This window comes from Neomonachus schauinslandi, chromosome 6 (assembly GCF_002201575.2).
Source record: "Neomonachus schauinslandi chromosome 6, ASM220157v2, whole genome shotgun sequence".
Lineage (NCBI taxonomy): Eukaryota > Metazoa > Chordata > Mammalia > Carnivora > Phocidae > Neomonachus > Neomonachus schauinslandi.
The window spans coordinates 127,308,730-127,331,060 of NC_058408.1; the positions used below are offsets into that span (position 1 = coordinate 127,308,730).

The 22,331-nt window shown below is 39.3% G+C and overlaps 1 protein-coding gene across 1 annotated transcript in view; it reads left to right on the forward strand.

The window, feature by feature from the left end:
- The first annotated feature begins 1,051 nt into the window (after nt 1-1,051).
- The window catches only part of BTRC (beta-transducin repeat containing E3 ubiquitin protein ligase), a 167,112-nt gene continuing 145,832 nt past the window's right edge, over nt 1,052-22,331 (forward strand). The window contains 1 exon segment of the mRNA XM_021699723.1: nt 1,052-1,172. Coding sequence (XP_021555398.1) covers nt 1,125-1,172 — 48 coding nt within the window. The 5' untranslated portion in view covers nt 1,052-1,124.

Genomic DNA, 22,331 nt, shown 5'->3' on the forward strand with positions numbered 1-22,331 from the left:
GGTATTAGGTATTGTGCTGAGTTCTGTGGACGTAAAGATGACTAGAACAAAGTATCAACATACTAGAAATGTGAGCTCCACAAGCTTGGGTCTGTCATGTTCACCAATGAATCCCCATTTCTTAGGATGATGTCTGGACACAGTTATGTGCTTACTGTTCGTTGAACAGATGAATAAAACAGTTTACAATGGAAATTTTTCCTGTAAGTGAAAAGGCATTTCCCTAATTCACTTATTTTATCAATTTGGATATTCTCTACTAGCCTGTCACTTTTAGCCCAACCCTGGTATTGAGAGAGTAGGGTAGATCCAATCTCCAAAATAAAATCGTACTGTCCCTTTCAAGGCCAAACTAAATACTTACAGATTTATATGGTGGATGGCCGTTATATCCCACCATTGAAGGCCATTATATCCCACTTTTTGACCCTTAATACAAGGCTTCAATCCGAGGGTTAGCATTACCAGGCCATACCTTCTGAGCACAAAACACCCAAGAATTTCCTGAGGTGAGTTCTCTCTGGCCCTGACTTTTTGTGGGGATAGAATAAGGTCTTCAGGAGCAGTGTGGGGTGATAGGTTAGGAGGACCTTGAAATTCTGCATTGGTCTGTGAGGTGCTGCCAGGACCTCTGAGTCCTCTCACAGTTTTTTCCAGTATTTGGGCTACAGGTGAGGCAATGCTCGCCATCTTGATATCAAATACCAGGCAAGCAGCCACTAGCGTCGCTCGGTAACCACGGAGACACCCGTGCCCCCTCCCGTTTCCCATCCATAGAGGCTGTAAACTACGATTCCCATCAGCCGATTTTCTCTACTTGATGGCGAGTCGTCTAGATTTGGCTTTCGGCCTCAGCGACCGTGCCGCAGTGAACCGCGGGAGTTGCGGTTCGCGTCTAGGCCTCACTTTTTGCCGCGGGAACCCCAGCACTACAAATCCCGTGAGCCAGTGGGCTCACGCATGTGCACCGAACAGCGGGTCCTCCCTGGCCCCCTGCCGGTGCCTGAGAGGTAAGAGAGGGCGGGGGGAAGGAAGAGGAGGCGGATCCGGGCGCTGCGTTGGCTGCGGCCTGGCACCAAAGGGGCGGCCCCGGCGGAGTGCAGACCCAGTGGCCCCCGGTGATTATGGACCCAGCGGAGGCGGTGCTGCAGGAAAAAGCGCTCAAGTTTATGGTGAGGAGAAGGCGCAGGCGGGGGAGCAGTGGAGGCGGTGGCGTTGGCGACGTCGCTGAGGCTCGGGCCTGGGCCGCCTGCCCGCCGGAGGAGGAGGCAGCGGGATCCTGGGCCGAGGCCGGCGGCGGGGGCAGCTGAAGGGACCGGACGGGAGCTCTAGGGAGGAGGGAGGGGGTTGCGGAGAGGACCCGGGGGTGGGGGCAACAGCTCCGCCATCTTGTGGATGAGAGGCCAAGTGACAGCGGGAGCTTAATCGGGGAGGGGGCTCTGGGCGGCGCGCGGGGCCCTGGAGGGAAAGGGGCGTGGGGACAGTTACTGAAGAGCGGAGGAAGCCCAGAGGAGAGACGCCGTGAGGTTGCTGGCAGGGCCTTCTCGGTGTCAGGGTTACGGGTAAGGCCCAGCAGAGGAGGTGCGTTCAGGAGTGGGGAAGGGGAGCGCGGGATAGTGGAAAGAGAGATATAAGGTGGGGGGCGGGGGGAAACGGGCAAGGCGGGATGCAGGTGGATCTAAGGGTGGAGGAGAGAAAGCCAGGGCAGGTGGGAGACTTGTAGTTCTGTAGAATGTGGGGGTGGGGTGGGGAGGAGGGGAGATAGCCTTTGCCTTCAGGGTACAATCCCAGTTTGGCCAAACTAATGTTGACAAACTCTGCAAAGGAAGAGGCTTTACTTAGGAGGAGAAGGGCTAGGGATGGAGACCTAGGATTATGGTGATAGTCTCTAGGGAAGGAAGGGGGTGTTGATGGTGAGCCAGAATTACAAATGTCAGAAAAAGGGATACATACTCTACTTTGAAAGGAGAGGCTAAATATTGTAGCGAGCACGAAGTGATAAAAAGCAAGAGGTTGATCCATCAGGGAAACATGAGTACAGGAGATTGGGGAAAAAATTAATATCTAATAGGGTAAAACAAAACATAGTGCTAAATTGTAAAGAAAGTAAAATATGGGGTCTGGTGCTGTATCACTTTCTGAGAAAGGAAAGGCCATGGAGATTACAATAGCAAGACTCCTAAGAAGTGATGAGATCAGTGGAGAAATTCAGGAGATAAAGGGGAGATCTAACTAGTGGGGAATAGGAGATGTCAGAATTGGTGGTTACTTATCAGCTTTAGGTTGAAGCACAGTATGAACTTGGATTGGAATTTGTTGGGTGTATTTAAATCCTTTGGAGCCTAGTTCTTTAACTTTGTATCTGCTTTTCTTTTGCTGCACTTGTTTGGCAAATTTGTATAGGCTGGTATTTGATGCTTTTAATCTGATGCTTCTTGTATATCCTAGGTGTAAAACCAGACTTTTGTGGTTTAGCTGTGGTTACAGCTAAAGAATGATGGAATGCATAGACTGCTATTTTAACAGGTGGCTTTAGGGATATTGACATTATTTGCAGGGGAGTGTTGCTTTTTCGGAAGTAATTGTAACCTGTCACTCCAAATCTCATTTCTTTGATGGTTGTTACTTTGTTTTTGCCTGAAATACCAAAACAAATTAAACATGGACACTATCCTAACTGAAATTTGGCTTTAAACTGCCCCATTTATAAGAATACATCTTCAGAGACTGGTCAAATTTACTAAAACTTTATTTTGTACTAGTGCTTTCAAAAACACCTAACTGAAGTTTGAATATATCATTAACAAAATCCCATTAGGCCTGAAGAAGGTTCTTGAGTTTCTGCCAATGTTGAAATTCTAAAATACTAAATTTTTTTGAACTTTAGAAGTAAGAAGAAGTTGCTTGATATTTTACATTATTTTACATTGAATCATCTCTATGCTAAATAACCTGTATGCCAGCTTCTAGATTTAAGTCAGAAAATTGGCAGCTGCTTGCTTTTGTTTTCCTACTTAGAGATTGACTGAGTCCTAATCTTGACACTCATGTCAAATTTATGGAATAATGTGATTTATAGATCATAAAGAGACATTATGAGATCATCTTCTTTACTCCCCATTAGACCTCAGCCTAGGAACATTTTCAACTACTTGATCTCCACTTTGTACCAGTGAGTTAATGTTTCGATAGTGGTCTCCTGATTGAGTTAAAGTGGACCTGGAGATGGCCATGTAGTAGTTTGCAGCTTTTAGTGCACCACACATTATTAAATGTTGAGTCACTTTCCATAGGGAGAAGGCAATTTTTTCTTTAATTTTAGTAACTTTCATTTTTGACCTTGCCTGCTATTTTGGCTACTGCTTGAGAAAAAGGCCAACTGGAAGAGGGTCACCAAGAAGGACTTCTTAGTAACTAAAGCAGAGAATGGAGAGTTAGAGATTTTGTATTTTTTAGCTCAGTCACAGTCTTACTATGAATCTGAGTAAGTTACAACTTGCCTTTGGTCCCATTTACCCTACTATAACATATGTCTTTACTCAGTCAGTTTTGAGATAGGAAGATACTTTATTTGTGCTTGTATCAAGTAATTAGTGCACAGTACAACATGGAGGAATGATCCTTTTAATCAAATTGAGATTTTTGTTTAGTATTTGGCTTTGTTTTGGCCTTACTTCTTTCCTCAATTGCAAATTGTGAATGGCAGTTTTTGTACGGATGTCCTGATTTCCATGGTTTAAGAAAATGTAAAATGTATTTCAAATGCTAATATGAAATAGATATTGTCTTTCATGAATTTTGCTTATTACAACATTAATGTAGTGCTTTGATTACGAATTTTAAAATAAAATCTTATTAACAAGACTGCTAATTCGTAGTTGACCATAGTTCATACATAGTCTAGATTTTAAATTTACCCTTGGATACTTATGAAAAATAGTTTAAGGGGAATGTTTAACTTCCAGAAACAAATGATATTAAAGCAGTAGTTCACATTAAGTAACCTGTATGCTAATATTTCATTTAGTTTTAGCAGGTCCTCAAGCACCTTCTTAACTAATACTTCCTTGGTCAACAAAATTAAAATTCAGAAAAGATAAATGGGAACTGGAAGAGGATCTGAGAAGAGAAATGAAAATGACTGAGGGAATGTAGGCACAATTTTTATAAGCACATATTAAAAAAATCTATATGGGGGATAGAAAGATGAGTTGAGGGATGAATTTGAAGTTTATTTTTAAAAATGACCAGGATAAACCAGTCCCAGAATATTAGATCTGGGGAAACATTTGAAACTTGGATGAAATATTTTAGGGCATATAAAATACTTTTTTATAGAATTGATAGATAAGGGAAACAGTATAAAAGGTAACTTGCAGTGTAACAGACCACCCCACAATTTAGTAGCTTAAACAATTTGTTATTTTCTGAAATTTGTAGTTGATTGATGGTGTTGGCTGGGGTGCTGGCATAGTTGGAATGTTCAAAACGGCCACACTCACATAGCTGACCACTGGCTGAGAGTTCAGTTAGTCCCAAAGGCCTTCATTCCTCCTTTATGTGCCTGCCCTGCTTCGTTCTCCACATGGCCTTTGGATTTACTTAAGCTGGGTGCCTGGATTCTAAGAAGGAGCATTCTAAGAGACAGGAATAGAAGGCGTTCAGCCAGTTCTCTTACGTCCTTGGATTGGAAGTCTGACAATGTCACTCTTGGTCAAAGACAGTCAAGGCTCGCCCAGAGTCAGAGGGAGGGGAAATAATCTCTACCTGTAGACAAGAAGAATGACATTCATAAACAGAGAGAGAGAAATTGCTGGAGGCCATGCCCTTTTGAGAGTGGCTGCCAGGGATGCTATTGTAGTTGGATGTTCATGCTAAAAATACAAATGGGATTAGCCAAATTTGTGAACAGCAACACTAGGTTTACTTTGGAAGCATCTCTTTTTTGAGGTTAACTTCTTAAGGAACTAACATGATCTCCTGCATGACTTGCCTTAATAATGTCACTGCAGAGATAATACTGGGTGAATTAATATGATTCAGTAACTTTTCTTATTTGCTTGAGAGGTGTATGTATCTAAAAGCAAGAAATTGCATTTTAAAATAAATACTCAGATTTTTCACTGAGATGGGCTTTTCTTTGAGTCAGTGAGATTGATTACCAGCTGGTTGGGTGAACATTTGAAACTAGTTCTTAGTTTAAGTTGTCAGAGTTTCTATGTATCTTTTACCTGTTCTCAATTTAAGTTAGCCTTCAGTTTCTTTTCTGGATATTCTTATATAGGTATTAAGGTATGAAATTACAAATTAGTGATAATTCTTTGTGCTAATTTTTATTTATTTTATTTTATTTTATTTTATTTTTTTTAAAGATTTTATTTATTTATTTGAGACAGAGAGAATGAGAGACAGAGAGCATGAGAGGGAGGAGGGTCAGAGGGAGAAGCAGACTCCCTGCCGAGCAGGGAGCCCGATGCGGGACTCGATCCCGGGACTCCAGGATCATGACCTGAGCCGAAGGCAGTCGCTTAACCAACTGAGCCACCCAGGCGCCCTCTTTGTGCTAATTTTTAAAACTTATGTTTGTAATAGATGTACATATTATTGGAAGTGAATTATTAGATGTAGAGAAAATTCTACTTTGAATGATTGTCAGAAATTTTTTATTGCTAAATTAGAAAATGAACTTTCAAAAGAGTCCACTTATTATTCTATGTTAAAATCCTGAAAGAAAGGAAGCAGATGAGAATTTTTTTCCCTTGCTAAAGGGAGATGGGACATATGTAAGATCTTGAGCACGTGTAGAAAAAATTATTTTATGGTAAATGCCATTACAATAAAAAAGAGAATGAAGAAAGAAAAAAATCTTTGTGCTATTGAAGTATTTTAAAATCCCTTCTACTTTTTTTTAAAGGTTTTATTTGAGAGAGAATGTACGCGCGCACACACGCATGAGAGCATGAATGGGGGGAGGGGCAGAGGGAGGGGGAGAAGCAGGCTCCCTGCTGAGCAAGGAGTCTGAGCAGGGAGCCTGATGCGGGCGCTCCATCCCAGGACCCCGGATCATGACCTGAGCTGAAGGCAGGCACTTAACTGACTGAGCCACCCAGGTGCCCCAAATCCTATCTATGTTCTAGCAATATTTTAATATAGCATGGAAAGTGCTTTCTAAGTGTGTATAATAATTCATTGAGGATGATGTAGAAAATATTTACCAATGTTTAACAAGTTGGTCACTATAAAGAAAACTGCTGCTTTCCTCAGTAGTCAATCCAGCATCTGTAAACTGGAAGTGGAGGAGGGGGAAAAAATACGGGAAAGTTTCACTGGCTCTTACCGTTTTGACTAGTATTCCACAAGATTCACCTTGTACTTTGGGAATCTCTTGATAATTCCCTTTACTTTCCTAAAGCCTGACTGAGACAGAGCTAGAACATTTTACAGGAGGCTCAGAGATAACGAGTGGAATAAATGCTGAGGGTAATGTTGACTTCAGACTGTGAAGTCTGGGACACTCTGGGACACTCCCGCCATAGTTCTTGGATTGCCTTCCTGTGTGGCCAGGGTGGGAGTGGGAAGCAAGGGAGCAAAAGCCACAGAGCCCAGAGAGGGTTCCTTCCTGCCTAAGAGGAACCTTCTGAGTTGGGATTTCCTTCTAAGGTCTTGCTCCTTCCTGAGATTTGGCTCTCCCTTCAGGATATACCTCCCTTCTTATTGCCAAGCTTGTGCTCTTACCTGTCCTGACTGTCAATAAAGGGATAACCATAGTAGAATTGGGAGAGTTGTGTTTTTTAAATTTTTGTTTTTTTAAAATATAGTTAGCCATGAATAGCTAACAGCTGTCATTTATTTAGTATTTACTATGTGCTAATCTCAATTCTTTTTTTTTTTAAAGATTTTATTTATTTATTCATGAGAGAGAGAGAGAGAGAGAGGCAGAGGCAGAGGGAGAAGCAGGCTCCCCGCAGAGCGGGGAGCCCGATGCGGGACTCGATCCCAGGACCCGGGGATCATGACCCGAGCTGAAGGCAGACGCTTAACCGACTGAGCCACCCAGGCGTCCCCTAAATTCTTTTTTTTAAGTTTTTTTTTTTTTTTTTAATCCCTACACTCAATGTGGGCCTTGAACTCATGACCCCCGAGATCAAGAGTTGCATGCTCTTGTGACTGAGACAGCCTGGTGCCCCTAAATCCTTTACATATATTACTTCATTTAATCCTTCCAGTAATAGATTCAGTACTATTGTTACTCCCATTTTCAGATAAGGAGACTGAGTCCAGAGAGAATAAGTAACTTGTACAAAGTCACTCTGTTAGCAAGGAGTCTGACATCAGACCCATGCAGTCTGACCCAGTACCCTGACTTATATTATATTTAATCCTTGAAGAGCAGAGAAACAATGGAATATGATGGCATATTTCTTTGCTAGTCACATAATGGCTGGAGTGGAAGTGTTATTGTTCAGACTTATATGTAGATTTTCTAATCATTTGACTTATTGAGGAAATGGAGTAAGACTTTATAGTTGTCACAGTATCATTGTATCAGTCAGTTATTGCTGAGTAATAGAACCCACAAAATATCGTGGCATACAATGACAGACATTTATTCTCATGAATATGTGGATTTGCTGAGTATTGGATGGTATAGACTGGGCTTAGTTGGGTGACTCTGGACTTGGCTGCTCACTAAGGACTGGTACGTATGATATTCTGGGACTCAGACTAAAGAAATGGTGACTTATCACGTGAAGCTCTTGTAGCTACAGCAAAGGCACAAGAGAGCAAGTCCAATTATTCAAGTACCTTTCAGTCATTGGTCCTGTCACACCTGCCAGTATTCCGTTAACCAAAGCAAGTCAGTGGGCAAGCCCAGAGTCAAAAGGGCAGGAAAGTATACTCTGCCCTTAGAAGGCGTTGGGGAGGGAGTAACTTGTATAATGTACTATAGTAACAATTGTCTATAATATAATCTAGTATACTTGATTTATAGAAGAATGATGAAATGCTTACTATGACAGCTGTTGTGCTTTCATTCTGCTCATTGTTGTGCTATCCTGACTAGCACTTTCTCACTTTGGTTACTGAACAACACCCTTGGGCTGGATATTTTTAGAACCACTACTTAATATAGCAGGTATCTTTGCATCATGTTATGTAAAATTTTAAAAAGGCATAAAGAAACAATTAGATTCTTGACATTAATCCACAGTGATGCCCTGAAAAGTTCATGAGCATTACAAGCTATTCTTCTATCCTTGCGAAGGATAAAGTTGATGTCATTCCAATGGCGTTTGTACAGAATTTGAATCAAGGTCATACATAATGCTCTAACAACTCCCTTGGTAGCAGGTTTAGAGCTCTTAAATCCCTTCTCTGCACCTAAATTTGAGGCTGCAAAGATATGGTACTGATATTTTCAGATGTCTGGGGGACGTTCAGGCTTTCACTGAAAAGTCATGGAAACAGACATCCAGGAATTATATAGCACATGGATAATACTTTTGGAACACAGATGCACAAATCCTTGTACTCAGGAACTAATACATTAATGCTAATCTATTAATGTGATAATTTGTGAATTGCTGGATTATGGATAATATTTCAAAATATTTAACAGCATCTGAAAACGTGCTAGTAAACACACACAAAAGCATGATTTTTGGTGATTTTTCTTTTCTTTGGATTCTTTAATGTTTTCTAGATTTTCAACAGTGAATCTGTATTGTTTTTAGTCCGAAAAATTTAAATTTAGTATACTGAGTGCATATATTTATAAAATAAGGACCCCAAATGAAGACCTGCATTTGATCATGGACTGCAGTGTAGACCAAGATCATTTTCTTAACTGAGAAATGGGCAATTGTTAGTCTTACCTACTTGAAAAGGTTCTCTTTTTTTCCCTTCGCAGTTCATTTTAAATCATAAATTGCCATGTATAATGTGTTAATTGATTATTTATGTCATTAAACTCCTATGTGTATCCAAGATTTTCATTGGAAATTTAGGACTGTATGTTCTTAGATTGTGCTGGAGCACTGCATTTTCCTTTTAAATAGTACTTGGCAAAATCAGTGGGTTGACAACTGAAAATGAGGCCATGAGTTGGCATGCAATGTGATTTGATAAAAATGTGAACATAAACTAAGTTGCAAAACATCATGTTATATGTAGAGGGAGGTGGTTATGGGGGCAGGAGGGGATGAAGATACAAAATTAAATAAAACTTCTGTCTCCTCTAGAACTTCATAATCTATCGAGAAGATAGGAATTTATAGGTTTTTTTTATATTTTTTTAAAGATTTTATTTATTTATTTGACAGAGAGAGACACAGCCAGAGGGGGAACACAAGCAGGGGGAGTGGGAGAGGGAGAAGCAGGCTTCCCGCTGAGCAGGGAGCCCGATGTGGGGCTCCATCCCAGGACGCCAGGACCGCAGGATCATGACCCGAGCAGATGCTTAATGACTGAGCCAGGTACCCCATGGAATTTATAGTATTTCTTAAGGCACACCAGTAAGTGCCAAAATAGAGGCAAAAGTGCTATAGAAGTTATCAGAAGGGATGTCAGTTTTAACTGAAGAGATCTTCGGATACTTTGTGGAAGAAGAAAACTTCATATTGGATTTTGTAGAATAGATAGGTTTTGATAGACTTGTTTTTGACGTGGGCAGTTCCAGGAAGAGGGAGTAGTTTGGGTAAAGGCCAGAAAATCAAGAGATAGGCAGGCACAGGTTGAGTAGATAGATATGACTTGAACATAAGGTGCATAGCAAACAAGAAAGAAAAGAAAGACTGAGGACCGGGGAGTTTGGACTGAATCCAGTTTGTGTTGAAAAATAATATTCTAGTGTACTTTGTGGATGTATCTGTCTATGTAAGCTTTTTAGAGAAGTAATTATACAAAAGGTGTACAAATCTTAAGTATATAGCTCATTAAAATTTTACCTAGTGATCACTTCTGTATAAGCATTATCTAATATTTATAGGTTGGTTTTACTTTTATTTGTATTTAGCCTGTGTATATATGGAATATATGGAACTATTCCAGTATATGTGCTTCAGTGTCTGGCTTCTTTTGTTCCACATTGTTTGTAAGATGATACATTCAGGTTGTTGTGTGGGGTGTAATACGTTCATTCTCATTCTCATTGCTGTGTAGTATTCCAATGTGTGAATGTACTTCATATTTTTAGCCATTCTATTGTTGATGGACATTTGGGTTATTTCCAGTTTTTGGCTACTGTGAATTGTGCTGTTATGAATAATCTTGTACATTTCTTGGGCGCCTGGGTGGCTCAGTTGGTTAAGCGACTGCCTTCGGCTCAGGTCATGATCCTGGAGTCCCTGGATCGAGTTCTGCATCGGGCTCCCTGCTCGACGGGGAGTCTGCTTCTCCCTCTGACCCTCCCCCCTCTCATGTGCTCTCTCTCATTCTCTCTCTCTCAAATAAATAAATAAAATCTTTAAAAAAAAAATCTTGTACATTTCTCTTCTTGAACATATGTACATATCTGTTGGGTATATATCTAGGAGTAGGATTGCTAGGTCATAGAGTATGAGAATGTTCAGCTTTAATAGGTACCATGAAACTGTTTTCCATTTTACACTTCCTACAGCAGCATATGAGAGTTCCAGTTGCTGCACGTTCTTGTAACACTCACTTGATATTGTCTGTCTTTTTCAGTTCAGTCCAGACTAGTAGATGAAGACAGTACCATCTCACTGTCTCACTGCTTTAATTTGCGTTTCCTTAGGGACCATTGTAATCAAGCACCTTTTTAGGTTTATTGGCTATTTATTTAATTATTTGAGAGTGAGAGCGAGAGGGGGTGGGGTGGAGGGAGAGAGAACCCTAAGCAGGCTCTGCCCCTGGATGCAGGGCTCCATCTTAAAACCCTGAGATCATGACCTGTATTAGCTCTTTAAATACACTCTATTGTGAAGTGTCAGTTTAAGCCTTGGAAGCCTTGCTCATTTTTTAAAAAATTGGATTGTCTGCCCTTTTTAAAAATTTTTTTAATTAATTAATTAATTTTTAAAGATTTTATTTATTCATTTGAGACACAGAGATACAGAGAGAGAGCAAGCATGAGCAGGGGGGAGGCAGAGGGAGAGGGAGAAGCAGGCTCCCCGCTAAGCCAGGAGCCCGACGTGGGGCTTGATCCCAGGACCCTGGAATCATGACCTGAGCCGAAGGCAGACGCTTAACCATCTGAGCCACCCAGGCGCCCCTTGTCTGCCCTTTTTAATTGATTTGTTCCTTATATTCTGAACAATACAAATCTTTCATCAAGGATATGGTGTCTTTGTAGGAAAGAATGTTTTGTTTCAGACTTTTTCATTTGAGGGATCAGTAAAACATGTCACAAGGTTTTGTACTACTTACATAGTATTCACAGGATTAGCAAGGTTTTTTTTTTCTCTACATACCAGTAGTTTAAAAAGAATGATTGCAATTAGCACCATCATTTATAAAAGAAAGAAAAAGCTTTCTAATGCCACAAAAGTAGCAAGGATATAATCTCAGAATAAAGGAAACTCTGGGGTAGGCAGAGTAAGCAACCCCTGCCCCACCAATCCCAAGTACCTGTGAATATGTTAAATTACATGGGGAATTAAGGTAACAGAATTAAGGTTGCAAATCAGCTGACTTTAAAATAGGGAAGTATCCTGGATTATTTGTGTTGGGCCCAGTGTTAATCCAAGAGACCCTAAACATGTAAGAGGAAGGTAGAAGAACAGGTCAGAGTGATGCCATGTGGGAACTCAATCCACTGTTGCCGCCTCTGAAGATGGGAGAAGAGAGACATGAGCTGAGGAGTGTGAGCAGCCTCTAGAAGCTTGAAAGGACAAGCTAGAGCCTCCAGAACAGAACACAGTCCCACCAGCAACCTTGATTTTTGTCTCAGTGATGAGAACCATTTCAGACTTCTGAACTACAGAGCTATAAAATAATAAATTGATGTTGTTTTAAGCCACTATGTGGTGATTTGTTACAGCAGCGATGGAAAACTAATAGTCTTTCTTGAGAGAAAATAGTTACACCTAATTGGAGTGTGTATATTGATAAACACATACACACACCCCCACACCTCCCCCCCTTCCCCCCCCCGCCCATAATATCAGTATCTTTATTTTTAGTGTTCGGTAACCACCAGTGCAGTCCTTTCTCTTTCTCTTAACATTTTATTTTGAATTAATCTCGGAATTAGAGAAGAGTAAGTAAGTAAGACACAAATGTTATTCTTTCCTGATTCATTTGAGTGTAAGTTCTCACGTCATTAAATGTTTCAGTATGTATTTTCTACAAATAGAGGACATTCTATATAACAATAATACAACCATCAAAGTTCAGAAATTAGCATACAGTACAATTACATATCCAACCCCAGACCCCTTTCAAACTTTGCCGGTTGTTCCAGTAATGTTCTTCATAGCAAAAGGATCCAACCCAGAGTCATGCATCGAATTTAGTTGTCATGTCTCTTTAGTCTCCTTCAATGTAGAACAGTTCATTAGTTTTTCTTTGACTCTCATGACTATGGCACTTTTGAACATTACAAGCCATTTTGTAGAATGGTCTTAATTTGGGTTTATCTTATTTTTCCTCATGATTGGATCCAGGTTATGTATTTTTGGCAGAAATACCACAGAAGTGATGCTGTAGTTTTACTCCTTGCCTCCTATCAGGTGACACGTGATTTTTATTTATAATTTTGTTTAATTGATTAAGGTGGCATCTGCCAGTTCTTCTTTTAAAATATGTTTTTATCTTTGTAATAAATATTTTATGGAAAGGTACTTTGAAACCAGGTAATTACCCTATTCTTCATCAGATTTTCAATCTATTATAATAGAATGGGCTTATGAATTCCTGTTTTATTTGATGGGTTATAATCCAATACTGTCATTTATTTTGATGCCTAAATTGTTCCCTATTTGGTCAGTGCTTTCAGACTGCTTTCTTAGTCTTTTTGATGGCATTCTTTGAGCATTTTCTTATTTTCTGGTATAAAAAGATATTCTTGTATTAAAAAAAGGCTCATTTTGTATTCCCACTCCCTCTGCCCCCAGCCCTGGAACTGCTGATTTCTCCAAGGAGCCTTGGTTTTTTTAAGTAGAGAATATTTAGAAGTCAAGATCTGGGTGTTAGGTGTGCTAATTGCTGTTGGGGTTTCACTGCTTCCAGGTCCTGTTACTGGACAGAGGTAGGGAATATATGTATGTGTAAACATGCACACATGCATTTATATCACTATTTTAATTTTATCTACATATTTATTTAAAACCATGAGTTCATACTGATATCTCCAGTTCTAGTCTAACACCACAGGGTTCATTCAATAATTTCCTTTCCGTAATTATTATTTTTTAAAGATTTTATTTATTTATTTGACAGAGAGATAGCGAGAGAGGGAACACAAGCAGGGGGAGTGGGAGAGGGAGAAGCAGGCTTCCCGCGGAGCAGGGAGTCCGATGCGGGGCTTGATCCCAGGATCCTGGGATCATGACCTGAGCCGAAGGCAGACGCTTAACGACTGAGCCTCCCAGGCACCCCTCCTTTCTGTAATTATAACTCCGTTTTCTGACAGTAACTTGGTTCTCATTATCTTCAGCATATTTTATTAATCAATTTCCCTGTATGTGACCAGTCTCTCCTATTGCTGCTGTTCCTGACATCTACCACATGGATGCCATCCTCACCTTACCCAGGCTCCAAAATCCCATATCAAGGCTGCTGCCCCTGCTCCCTGTTTGAACATCTTTCTCACTTCAGGATCTGATACCTTGCACTAGGTTGCTCTTCTCAGTCCATTTGGACTCCAGCACCCTGTGCAGGACTGACAAGGCTGCCATATTCCTGTATGGACATTCTTTTTATCCTGCTAGGGCTCTGACCTCCTGCAGTAGATCACTGCTGATTCTACCACCCTATCTTGTGTAGACATCTAGTTTGCTTGGCCCTAACTAAACTGAGTACACATTTTTTATCTTGCAAAACTCAAACTCTATGCCTGTTAAACAATTCTCCATTTCCCTCCCCGCGCTGCACCCCCCAAGCCCCTGACAACCACCATTCTACTTTGTTTCTATGAATTTGGCTACTCTAGATACCTCATAAGTGAAATCATATAGTATTTGTCTTTTTGTGAATGGCTTATTTTTCTTAGCACAGTGTTCTCAAGGTTCATTCATGTTGTAACATGTCAGAATTTCCTTCCTTTTTGAGGCTGAATAATACTCTGTCATATTTAAACATCACGTTTTGTTTGTCCATTAACCTCTTGCCAGACACTTGGGATCCTTCCACCTTTTGGCAATTGTGAATAATGCTATGAACACAAATCTACAGATATCTATTTAAGACCCTGACAAGCTTTATTGTTTTACCTTTTACATTTAGATCTATAGTCCATCTGGAATTAATTAATGTTTGGTGTGAGGTAGAGGACAGAATTCAGTTTTTGTTTTTTAAATCTAGTCGATCCAGTGTCATTGAAAAGATTATACTTTCTTGGGGCGCCTGGGTGGCTCAGTTGGTTAAGCGACTGCCTTCGGCTCAGGTCATGATCCTGGAGTCCCTGGATCGAGTCCCGCATCGGGCTCCCTGCTCGGCAGGGAGTCTGCTTCTCCCTCTGACCCTCCACCCTCTCATGTGCTCTCTCTCTCATTCTCTCTCTCTCAAATAAAAAAAAAAAAGATTATACTTTCTCTGTCTCATTGCAGGGTCACTTTTGCCATATATGAATTCAGGAATTCATACCACCTGTCTATATATGTGTGTGGGCCTGTTTCTAGGACTCAGTTCTGTTCCATTGTTATTCTTGTATCAATATCATACTTTCTTAATATATTTTTATACCAGTTCTTGATATCTGATAGTATATGCCCTTCAGCTACCCACCCCCCTCAAGATTGCATTGGCTGTTCTTGGCCCTTTGCATTTCCATATATATTGGAATCTGCTTGTTAATGTCCACGAAGTATGCTGCTGTGGTTTTTATTGGCATTGCATTGAATTTCTATATAAGTTTGGGTAGAATTGAGATCATAACACTATTGAGTTCTACAATCCATGAAAATGGTATATCTTTCCAAATAATCTTTCTTTAATTTCTCTGTGTAGAGGTCTTTGTACATTTTTCTGTTAGATTTATATGTCGTTATTTGGTGTTTTTAGATGCTGGTTCTTTTTGGAAGCTATTTTTAAAATTTAATTTTCTATTTAAATTTCTATTTAAATTTAAACTTCTATTTGCTGGTAGTGCAAAGGTTTTAAATCTGAGGTCCATGGCCCCATTCAAGATATAAACGCGTACAAGTACTTTTTTCTGAAAGGTCTGTAATTTACATGTGAATCTGATTCCCACTGAGGGCAATAACAACAAAGATTAAAGACCACTGTAGTCTTTCACTTAGAGTGGATTGGACTAGGGAGGAGGGAATAGACAGAGACAGAGAGGCCACTTAAAGGCTGTATGATAGTCCAGGCAAGAAGTCATGTGGGCTTGAGCCAGGGCAGTAAGTATGGAAAGAAGGAAAGACATTTAAGGAATATTCTTAAGATAGAATGAATAAGGTTTGCCTGGAGGAGAATAGGAGAAATAAAGAAAAAGAGAGAAGAATAAAAAAAGGTGTCAGGCATGATTCGGGGCAATTAGCTAAAGGGAAGGTTGTCATAGTATAGGGAAATGAGTATTTGGTGGGTAAAGATGTTGGAATAGTCCCTAATTTTAACAAGGAGACTGAATTTAAGATATATTCGTATAGATAAAAATGGGCATAATGATATAATATTTGGGATTTGACTTGGAATTTGGAAGGTGGAAAGCTGAGTGATGGGAATTCATTATATACCATTCCGTACTTTTCTGTGTATATAAAAGTATCCATAATAACAGGTTAAAAGAGAAAGATTTATCCACATAGAGAGTGAGCCAAATTGAAGTTCTCTGGACCACTCAACTCCACTTCCTATGTGATAGAAAGGTCAGGATTCTTCTAAACATTGTGTTTGGTTTTTGAGTAATTTCATGATCACTGTCTCATACTGGGGACACTGTTTTATCAAGATAAGCCAGATAAGGAAGCACAAAGCTACAGAGGCTTTTCATGCTAGCTGAGGTAGGCTAAGTGCTTGGATGTGGCTAGGAGTTAAGGAGAGGAAATTTAGCTAGGCAGATGGAACATGGCATCTGTTGGCAACTCAACCAGATTTGTGGACTCAGGGAAGTTTAGCAAGGGCAGGATATTCTTTCAGGAGGAGAATAGTGATAAGGAATCTGGGTGCAGATATTCTGGGGCTATCCAGATAGGCAGACAGCCTCAGTAAGTGCTGAAAACAAGTAACAAGGACCCTGATTAAAGTCTGGGATCAGAAGTCAAACTGTCATACCCAGCAAGGAACTAAAGAATTCCTTAATTCAGTTCATTTATTCATTCAATCTGTACTCATTAGTGCCTGCTGCAATTGTCCTACACTTTACTACGCATAAGAATTAATTGGAGAGAATGTTAAAATACAGTGCAGATTCTCAGCTCCCCTCCCTCTAGTTAATTTAGTAGGGCTCAAGAATCTGCATGTTTAACAAGCATCTCCGTGTTTCCAATACAGGTATTTCTCAAATTAGGTTTGACAAAATGTCTAGTCCACTGCATCCTGGCCAGTGTACCAACAAAGAGGGAATATTGTGGCTAGAACCAAAGTAAAAGGTGAAGCCTTGTACATAGGGAACATTGCAGGAAGGAACTGAGCTAACTGGAATCAGGAGTGAAGGCAGGTGCTGGTCATTTTGTAATACAATATATGTATATTAAATCAACATATCGTAAACCTTAAACTCGCACACTTTTTTTTTTTTTTTTTTTTTAAAGATTTTATTTATTTATTAATGAGAGATAGAGAGAGAGACGCAGAGGCAGAGGGAGAAGCAGGCTCCCCGCGGAACAAGGAGCCCGATGCGGGACTCGATCCCAGGACCCTGGGATCATGACCTGAGCCGAAGGCAGACGCTTAACCGACTGAGCCACCCAGGCGTCCCTAACTCGCACACTTTTATATGCCAGTTATATCTCAGTAAAGCTGGGGGGAAAAGAGTGAAGGCAGAATGATAACAAACCTCATGGCAGAGGCTTGGAATCTCTTAGAATTCTAATGGATTAGTAGTAGGTTTCTAAAAAGAATTTACTTCTGGGGGCTTTTCGCAGCTGGAGAAATTGGTGAGCTATGGGGGCAGAAAAACAAGCAAGATATGTCATTCATAAGAGGTGTATCTAGTAGAAAAACAATAGCAACATCCCAAAATATGGACATATATGTTAAAATTACATCATAGTACAACTTGTAGTTCCTTCTGGTGCTATGAAAATGTTGTGGATAGTTCTGATGTTACTTGTTAATTATTAATATGACAGTTGTTAATATTTTAATTGTAATTGTTAATATATTATGACCCTATCACATATTTGAAAATAAATGACAGCGGACTACCTCACCAGTTGTTTTTTGTTTTTAAGGATTCATTTATTTTAGAAAGCGAGAGAGAGTATGGGCGCACGAGTTGAAGGAGGGGCAGAAGGAGAGGGAGAGACAGAATCTCCAGCAGACCCCCAGCTGAGCAGGGAGCCCGACGCAGGGCTTGATCTCACCACACTGAGATCGTGACCTAAGCCGAAATCAAGAGTCAGATGCTTAACCAGCTGAGCCACCCAGGTGCCCCACACCAGTTGTTTTATAGAGCTCTTAAGTAGAAGTAGTGTCAAGGAGTGAAAGAATTTTGAGGTATCACTGAAGTGTTGCTCAGAGCAACAAGGCATAACTAAATGGGAGGGAAATTTATGAGGAAAGATTAGTCTCTGGTACTAATACTGACTTCAAGTGACAGGCACACAGCCACAGTCTGTCTTGATAGTTAGAAATTCTCTCTGAAAAGGTCTTTTTATCTCCATCCCTTGGATCGTCATCACCATCCCCCACAGTATCTTTAAAACAGAGGAAGACATAATTTGATACAATGGAATGAGGTAAATGTTATGATGCTTTCTAGGCCATAAGGATATGATAGTGGTGGTACTTTTACAACAAAAATCTAACAGAATAATTCACGCAGACTTTCAAGGTTTATTGAATAGGCATTCCACACCTATTCCATTTTACTTTTTAAGCATATATTTATTCATGCCTGCTGTGTGCAAGTTCAAAAGTTTTTTATTAACATCCAGTAAAATTGAGGGTTTTTTAGTGTATAGGTCTCAGAATTTTAATACATGTATAGATTGATGTAACTACCACCACAATCAGGATACAGAACAGTTCCATTACCCTTCCCCAAACTCCCTTGTACTGTATTTCCCCCACCCCATCTCTAACTTCTAGGAACTGATTTATTCTTCCTTATTTTAGTTTTATCTTTTTTGAATGTCATACAAATGGAATCATACAATATGTAATCTTTTGCTTTTGGCTTCTTTCACTGAGCACAATGCCCTTGAGATAGATTCGTCCAAGCTGTTGCATATCACTATCCCATTCCTTTTTATTGCTTAGTATTCCATTGTATGGATTGTACCACATTTTGTTTATCCATTCACCTGTTGAATGACATGTGGGTTGTTTCTGGTTTTTGGTGACTATAAATAGGGCTGCTGTATATACTTGTGTATAGGTTTTGTGTGAATGTAAATTTTTATTTCTGTAGCGTAAGTTACCCAGGAGGGGAATTCCTAGGTCATATGGTAAGCATATGTTTAACTTTATAAGAAACTACTAAACTATTTCCAAGAGTGACTGTACCATTTTTTTAAATTGAAGAATAGTTGACATACAATATTATATTAGTTTCAAGTGTACAACATAGTCATTTTTTACATAAATTACAGTATGGTCACCACAACAAGTCTAATTGCAGTCTGTCACAATACAAAGTTGTTACAGTATTAGTGACTATATTCCCTATGCTGTACATTACGTCCCTTTGCGCTTTTTATTTTATAACTGGAAGATTGTACCTCTTACTCCCCCTCCCCTACTGCATCTGTGGCTATACCATTTTGCATCCACACAGCAATGTATGAAAGTTCTGGTTGCTCACTGTTTTTTATTTTAGCCACTTAGATAGGTGTATAGTAATAGATTATTGTGGTTTTAATTTGCATTTCCCTAATGAATGCCTCTGTTGGGATCAAACACAAAAGATAGTCATCATCAGAAGAATCAGGAATGGTCATCTGAATAATGCCTTAAATTTAGCATTCTATGAAAGATATTCTGTGAATATTTTAAAAAGGAGTTTGTGCTAATAAATGTTTATGGTTCTTAATTAAGAGTGGGGTACTCTGAAACCTATCTATAAAGTCTCAAGTAAGCCCTGTGACAGAATGAGAGCATTTTTTTCTGGTGGCCTTTGGTCTTATATAGAACACTTGGTGGGTTTTAATAAACTAAGGAGATAAGCAAATGAAAAATAAAAATATCTGGTCAATCTATAATTTTTTAAAATAAAGCAACATAAGTGAGAAACACTTGTGGTCATCATGATCAACATTCACCGATCTCCTCATACTGGTAGCATAGGTCAGTGGTATGATTTTGAATAACTTGCTTATTCAGGGAAATAATTTAAAATTTAAAATTACTCCCTTGAGTAATAATATTTGACCCTCTCCTGTTTCTTCTCCCTTTTTTATAAATCATCCCAAGCAGCAGTCTGTATTATAAGAAGCAAACCAAATGATTGCTAATTAAATGTTTAGTGTTTATTTTAGTTGGTTATTAACTTGAGGTCAAATTTGTTTAATGAATAAATATGGAAGAATTTTTTTTTTTTTTTTTACACTTTGGACAAGTGCTTACTGATCATTGGTATGGTATTCTGTTTCTTGAAGCTGGAATGTAATTTCCTTACTTTTAGTACCTGTAGAAGTTTAGTTATTGGCTCTTTGTTTTGATGTTGTTAGGCATGTGAGTACTTTCTTTGTTACCTCCTGATTATAACTTGTTTTCTTGGAAAAAGGTAGTCCACTTTGAAGCAGTTTCCAGTAATATATGCTGCAGAAATAGACTGTCAAGTAGTGACTCCAGTGTAATTTAGAAAAAGTGACTTAAGTAGAAGAACACTGATGCATCTGTTTTTCAAATTGCAGTTAATTATAATGACAGCTTATAAGATCTACTTCATTCTCTCTTGGACTCTTGCCTAAGTTTACAAATTCTTTATGAGATTTGAGTTAAGAATGGACAGGTTTTTAAAAAGATTTATTTGTTTTGTTTTGTTTGTTTGTTTATTTTGAGAGAGAGCACACATGTGCATTGGATGGGGAGAGGCAGAGGGAGAGGGAGAATCTTAAGCAGTTTCCATGCCCAGTGGGGAGCCCTCCAGAGGCTCAATGTCATGACCCTGAGATCATGACCTGAGTCGAAATTAAGAGTTGGACTCTTAACTGATTGAGCCACCCAGGCGCTCCTATTAATTAATTTATCTATTTATTTATTTATTTGAGAGAGAGAGCGAGAATGTGTGTGTGTGTGAGCAGAGGGAGAGAATCTCAAGCATACTCCCTGCTGAGCACAGAGCCCAATGTGGGGCTCAGTCCCACGACTCCGAGATCATGACCTGAGCTGAAATCAAGAGTGGGATGCCCAACCAACTGAGCCACCCAGGCATCCCGAGAATGACAATTTAAAAGTTAGCCAAATGAATTAATTGAAAAGAATCCTGCTTATCAAATCATACTTGTAAAGATTTTTCACACCCTCCAGTGATATCCAGGTTTGGCCGTTTGAAAATCAGAATGATTGCTTCAGGTTCTCTTAGAATTTGAGAATAGAAATTCTGTATGCAGGTACGTGTCAGAACACTGTATGGTGGGCGCCTGGGTGGCTCAGTTGGTTAAGCGACTGCCTTCGGCTCAGGTCATGATCCTGGAGTCCTGGGATCGAGTCCCACATCAGGCTCCCTGCTCGGCAGGGAGTCTGCTTCTCCCTCTGACCCTCCTTCCTCTCATGCTCTCTGTCTCTCATTCTCTCTGTCTCAAATAAATAAATAAAATCTTAAAAAAAAAAAAAAAGAACACTGTATGGTAGTGTTCTGAATATCCCTTTACCCAACACCTTTAGCTGACATATACTGACTGCATCAATAAACTATATGATCCTTGTTATGTTCATATATGGTCATGTTAAAAAGTGTTTTTGTTTTTGTTTTTTATTATGATCAGTTAGCCACTGTAGAGTACATCATTAGTTTTTGATGTAGTGTTCAGTGATTCATTAGTTAACGTATAACACCCAGTGCTTATCACAGCACGTGCTTTCCTCAATACCCATCACCCTGTTACCCCCTCCCCCAGCCCTCCTCTCCTCTGAAACCCTCAGATTGTTTCCCCGGGGTCCATAGTTAAAAAGTGTTTCTTAAGTATTCTTAAATGTGTTTTACCAATATTTATGGGAAAATACTCATAATCTTTGAAAGTGTTCATGTTAAAAAGAATTGGAAATGATGTTTATTTCATTTGGACCTGTTTCTCTTTTCAATGTATCATTCAAGTGTAGGCATAGTATATAAGGATTCATACTTATAGGATCAACTGAGACTTTGATTTTAAATATATTATAAATTATACATGAAAGGCTGCATAAGATGCTACATATTTTTTTTTTCAAAGAAGCTTCTTTAAATGGTTCTGTTAAGTGTAGGAATGTTCTGATGATTATCTTTTTAATTAAAATGAGAAATCTTTGTTTAAAGTGGCATTCTTTTTTTACGGCCTGTTACAGTCTCTGTAACAATCATTTCTTAAGTCTGAACGTTTTATTTCCAGGAATCCATTTATATAAAACTATGTTTAGACTTAATTAAGGAACAATTCTTACAAAGCTTGTAAATAGCCAGGAAAAAAGGGACCGAAAATAAAACTGACATTCACATTTAACAAAATGATTGTTACAAGGTATGTAATAAGCTGTAAAAATACAATAAATCCCTTTTATAAGAGTTCATATTTTTTGATCCTTGTTTTCAAGGGTATTTAAGAAAAATATCAAAGCTCTGCAAAGTGACATCTGTTTTGCTGAATGGACTAGTGATAACTTCTTTTGTCTATTAACTGACAGTACAGGAGTTCTACCTGTTTTCTTAGTGGGTTTTCTTTTAAATATCTTGTAATCAGTTTAGATGTAAATTTTACATTGTACTATAGTGGAAACAAGACCTGGTTCCCCTCTCACACTACTTTCTAGAAGTCATAAAACACTGGGCAAGTTGCTTAACTTCTCTTGAGTCTCATTTTCCTCATCTGGAAAGCAGAGATAACAATACTCTTCCTACTTCG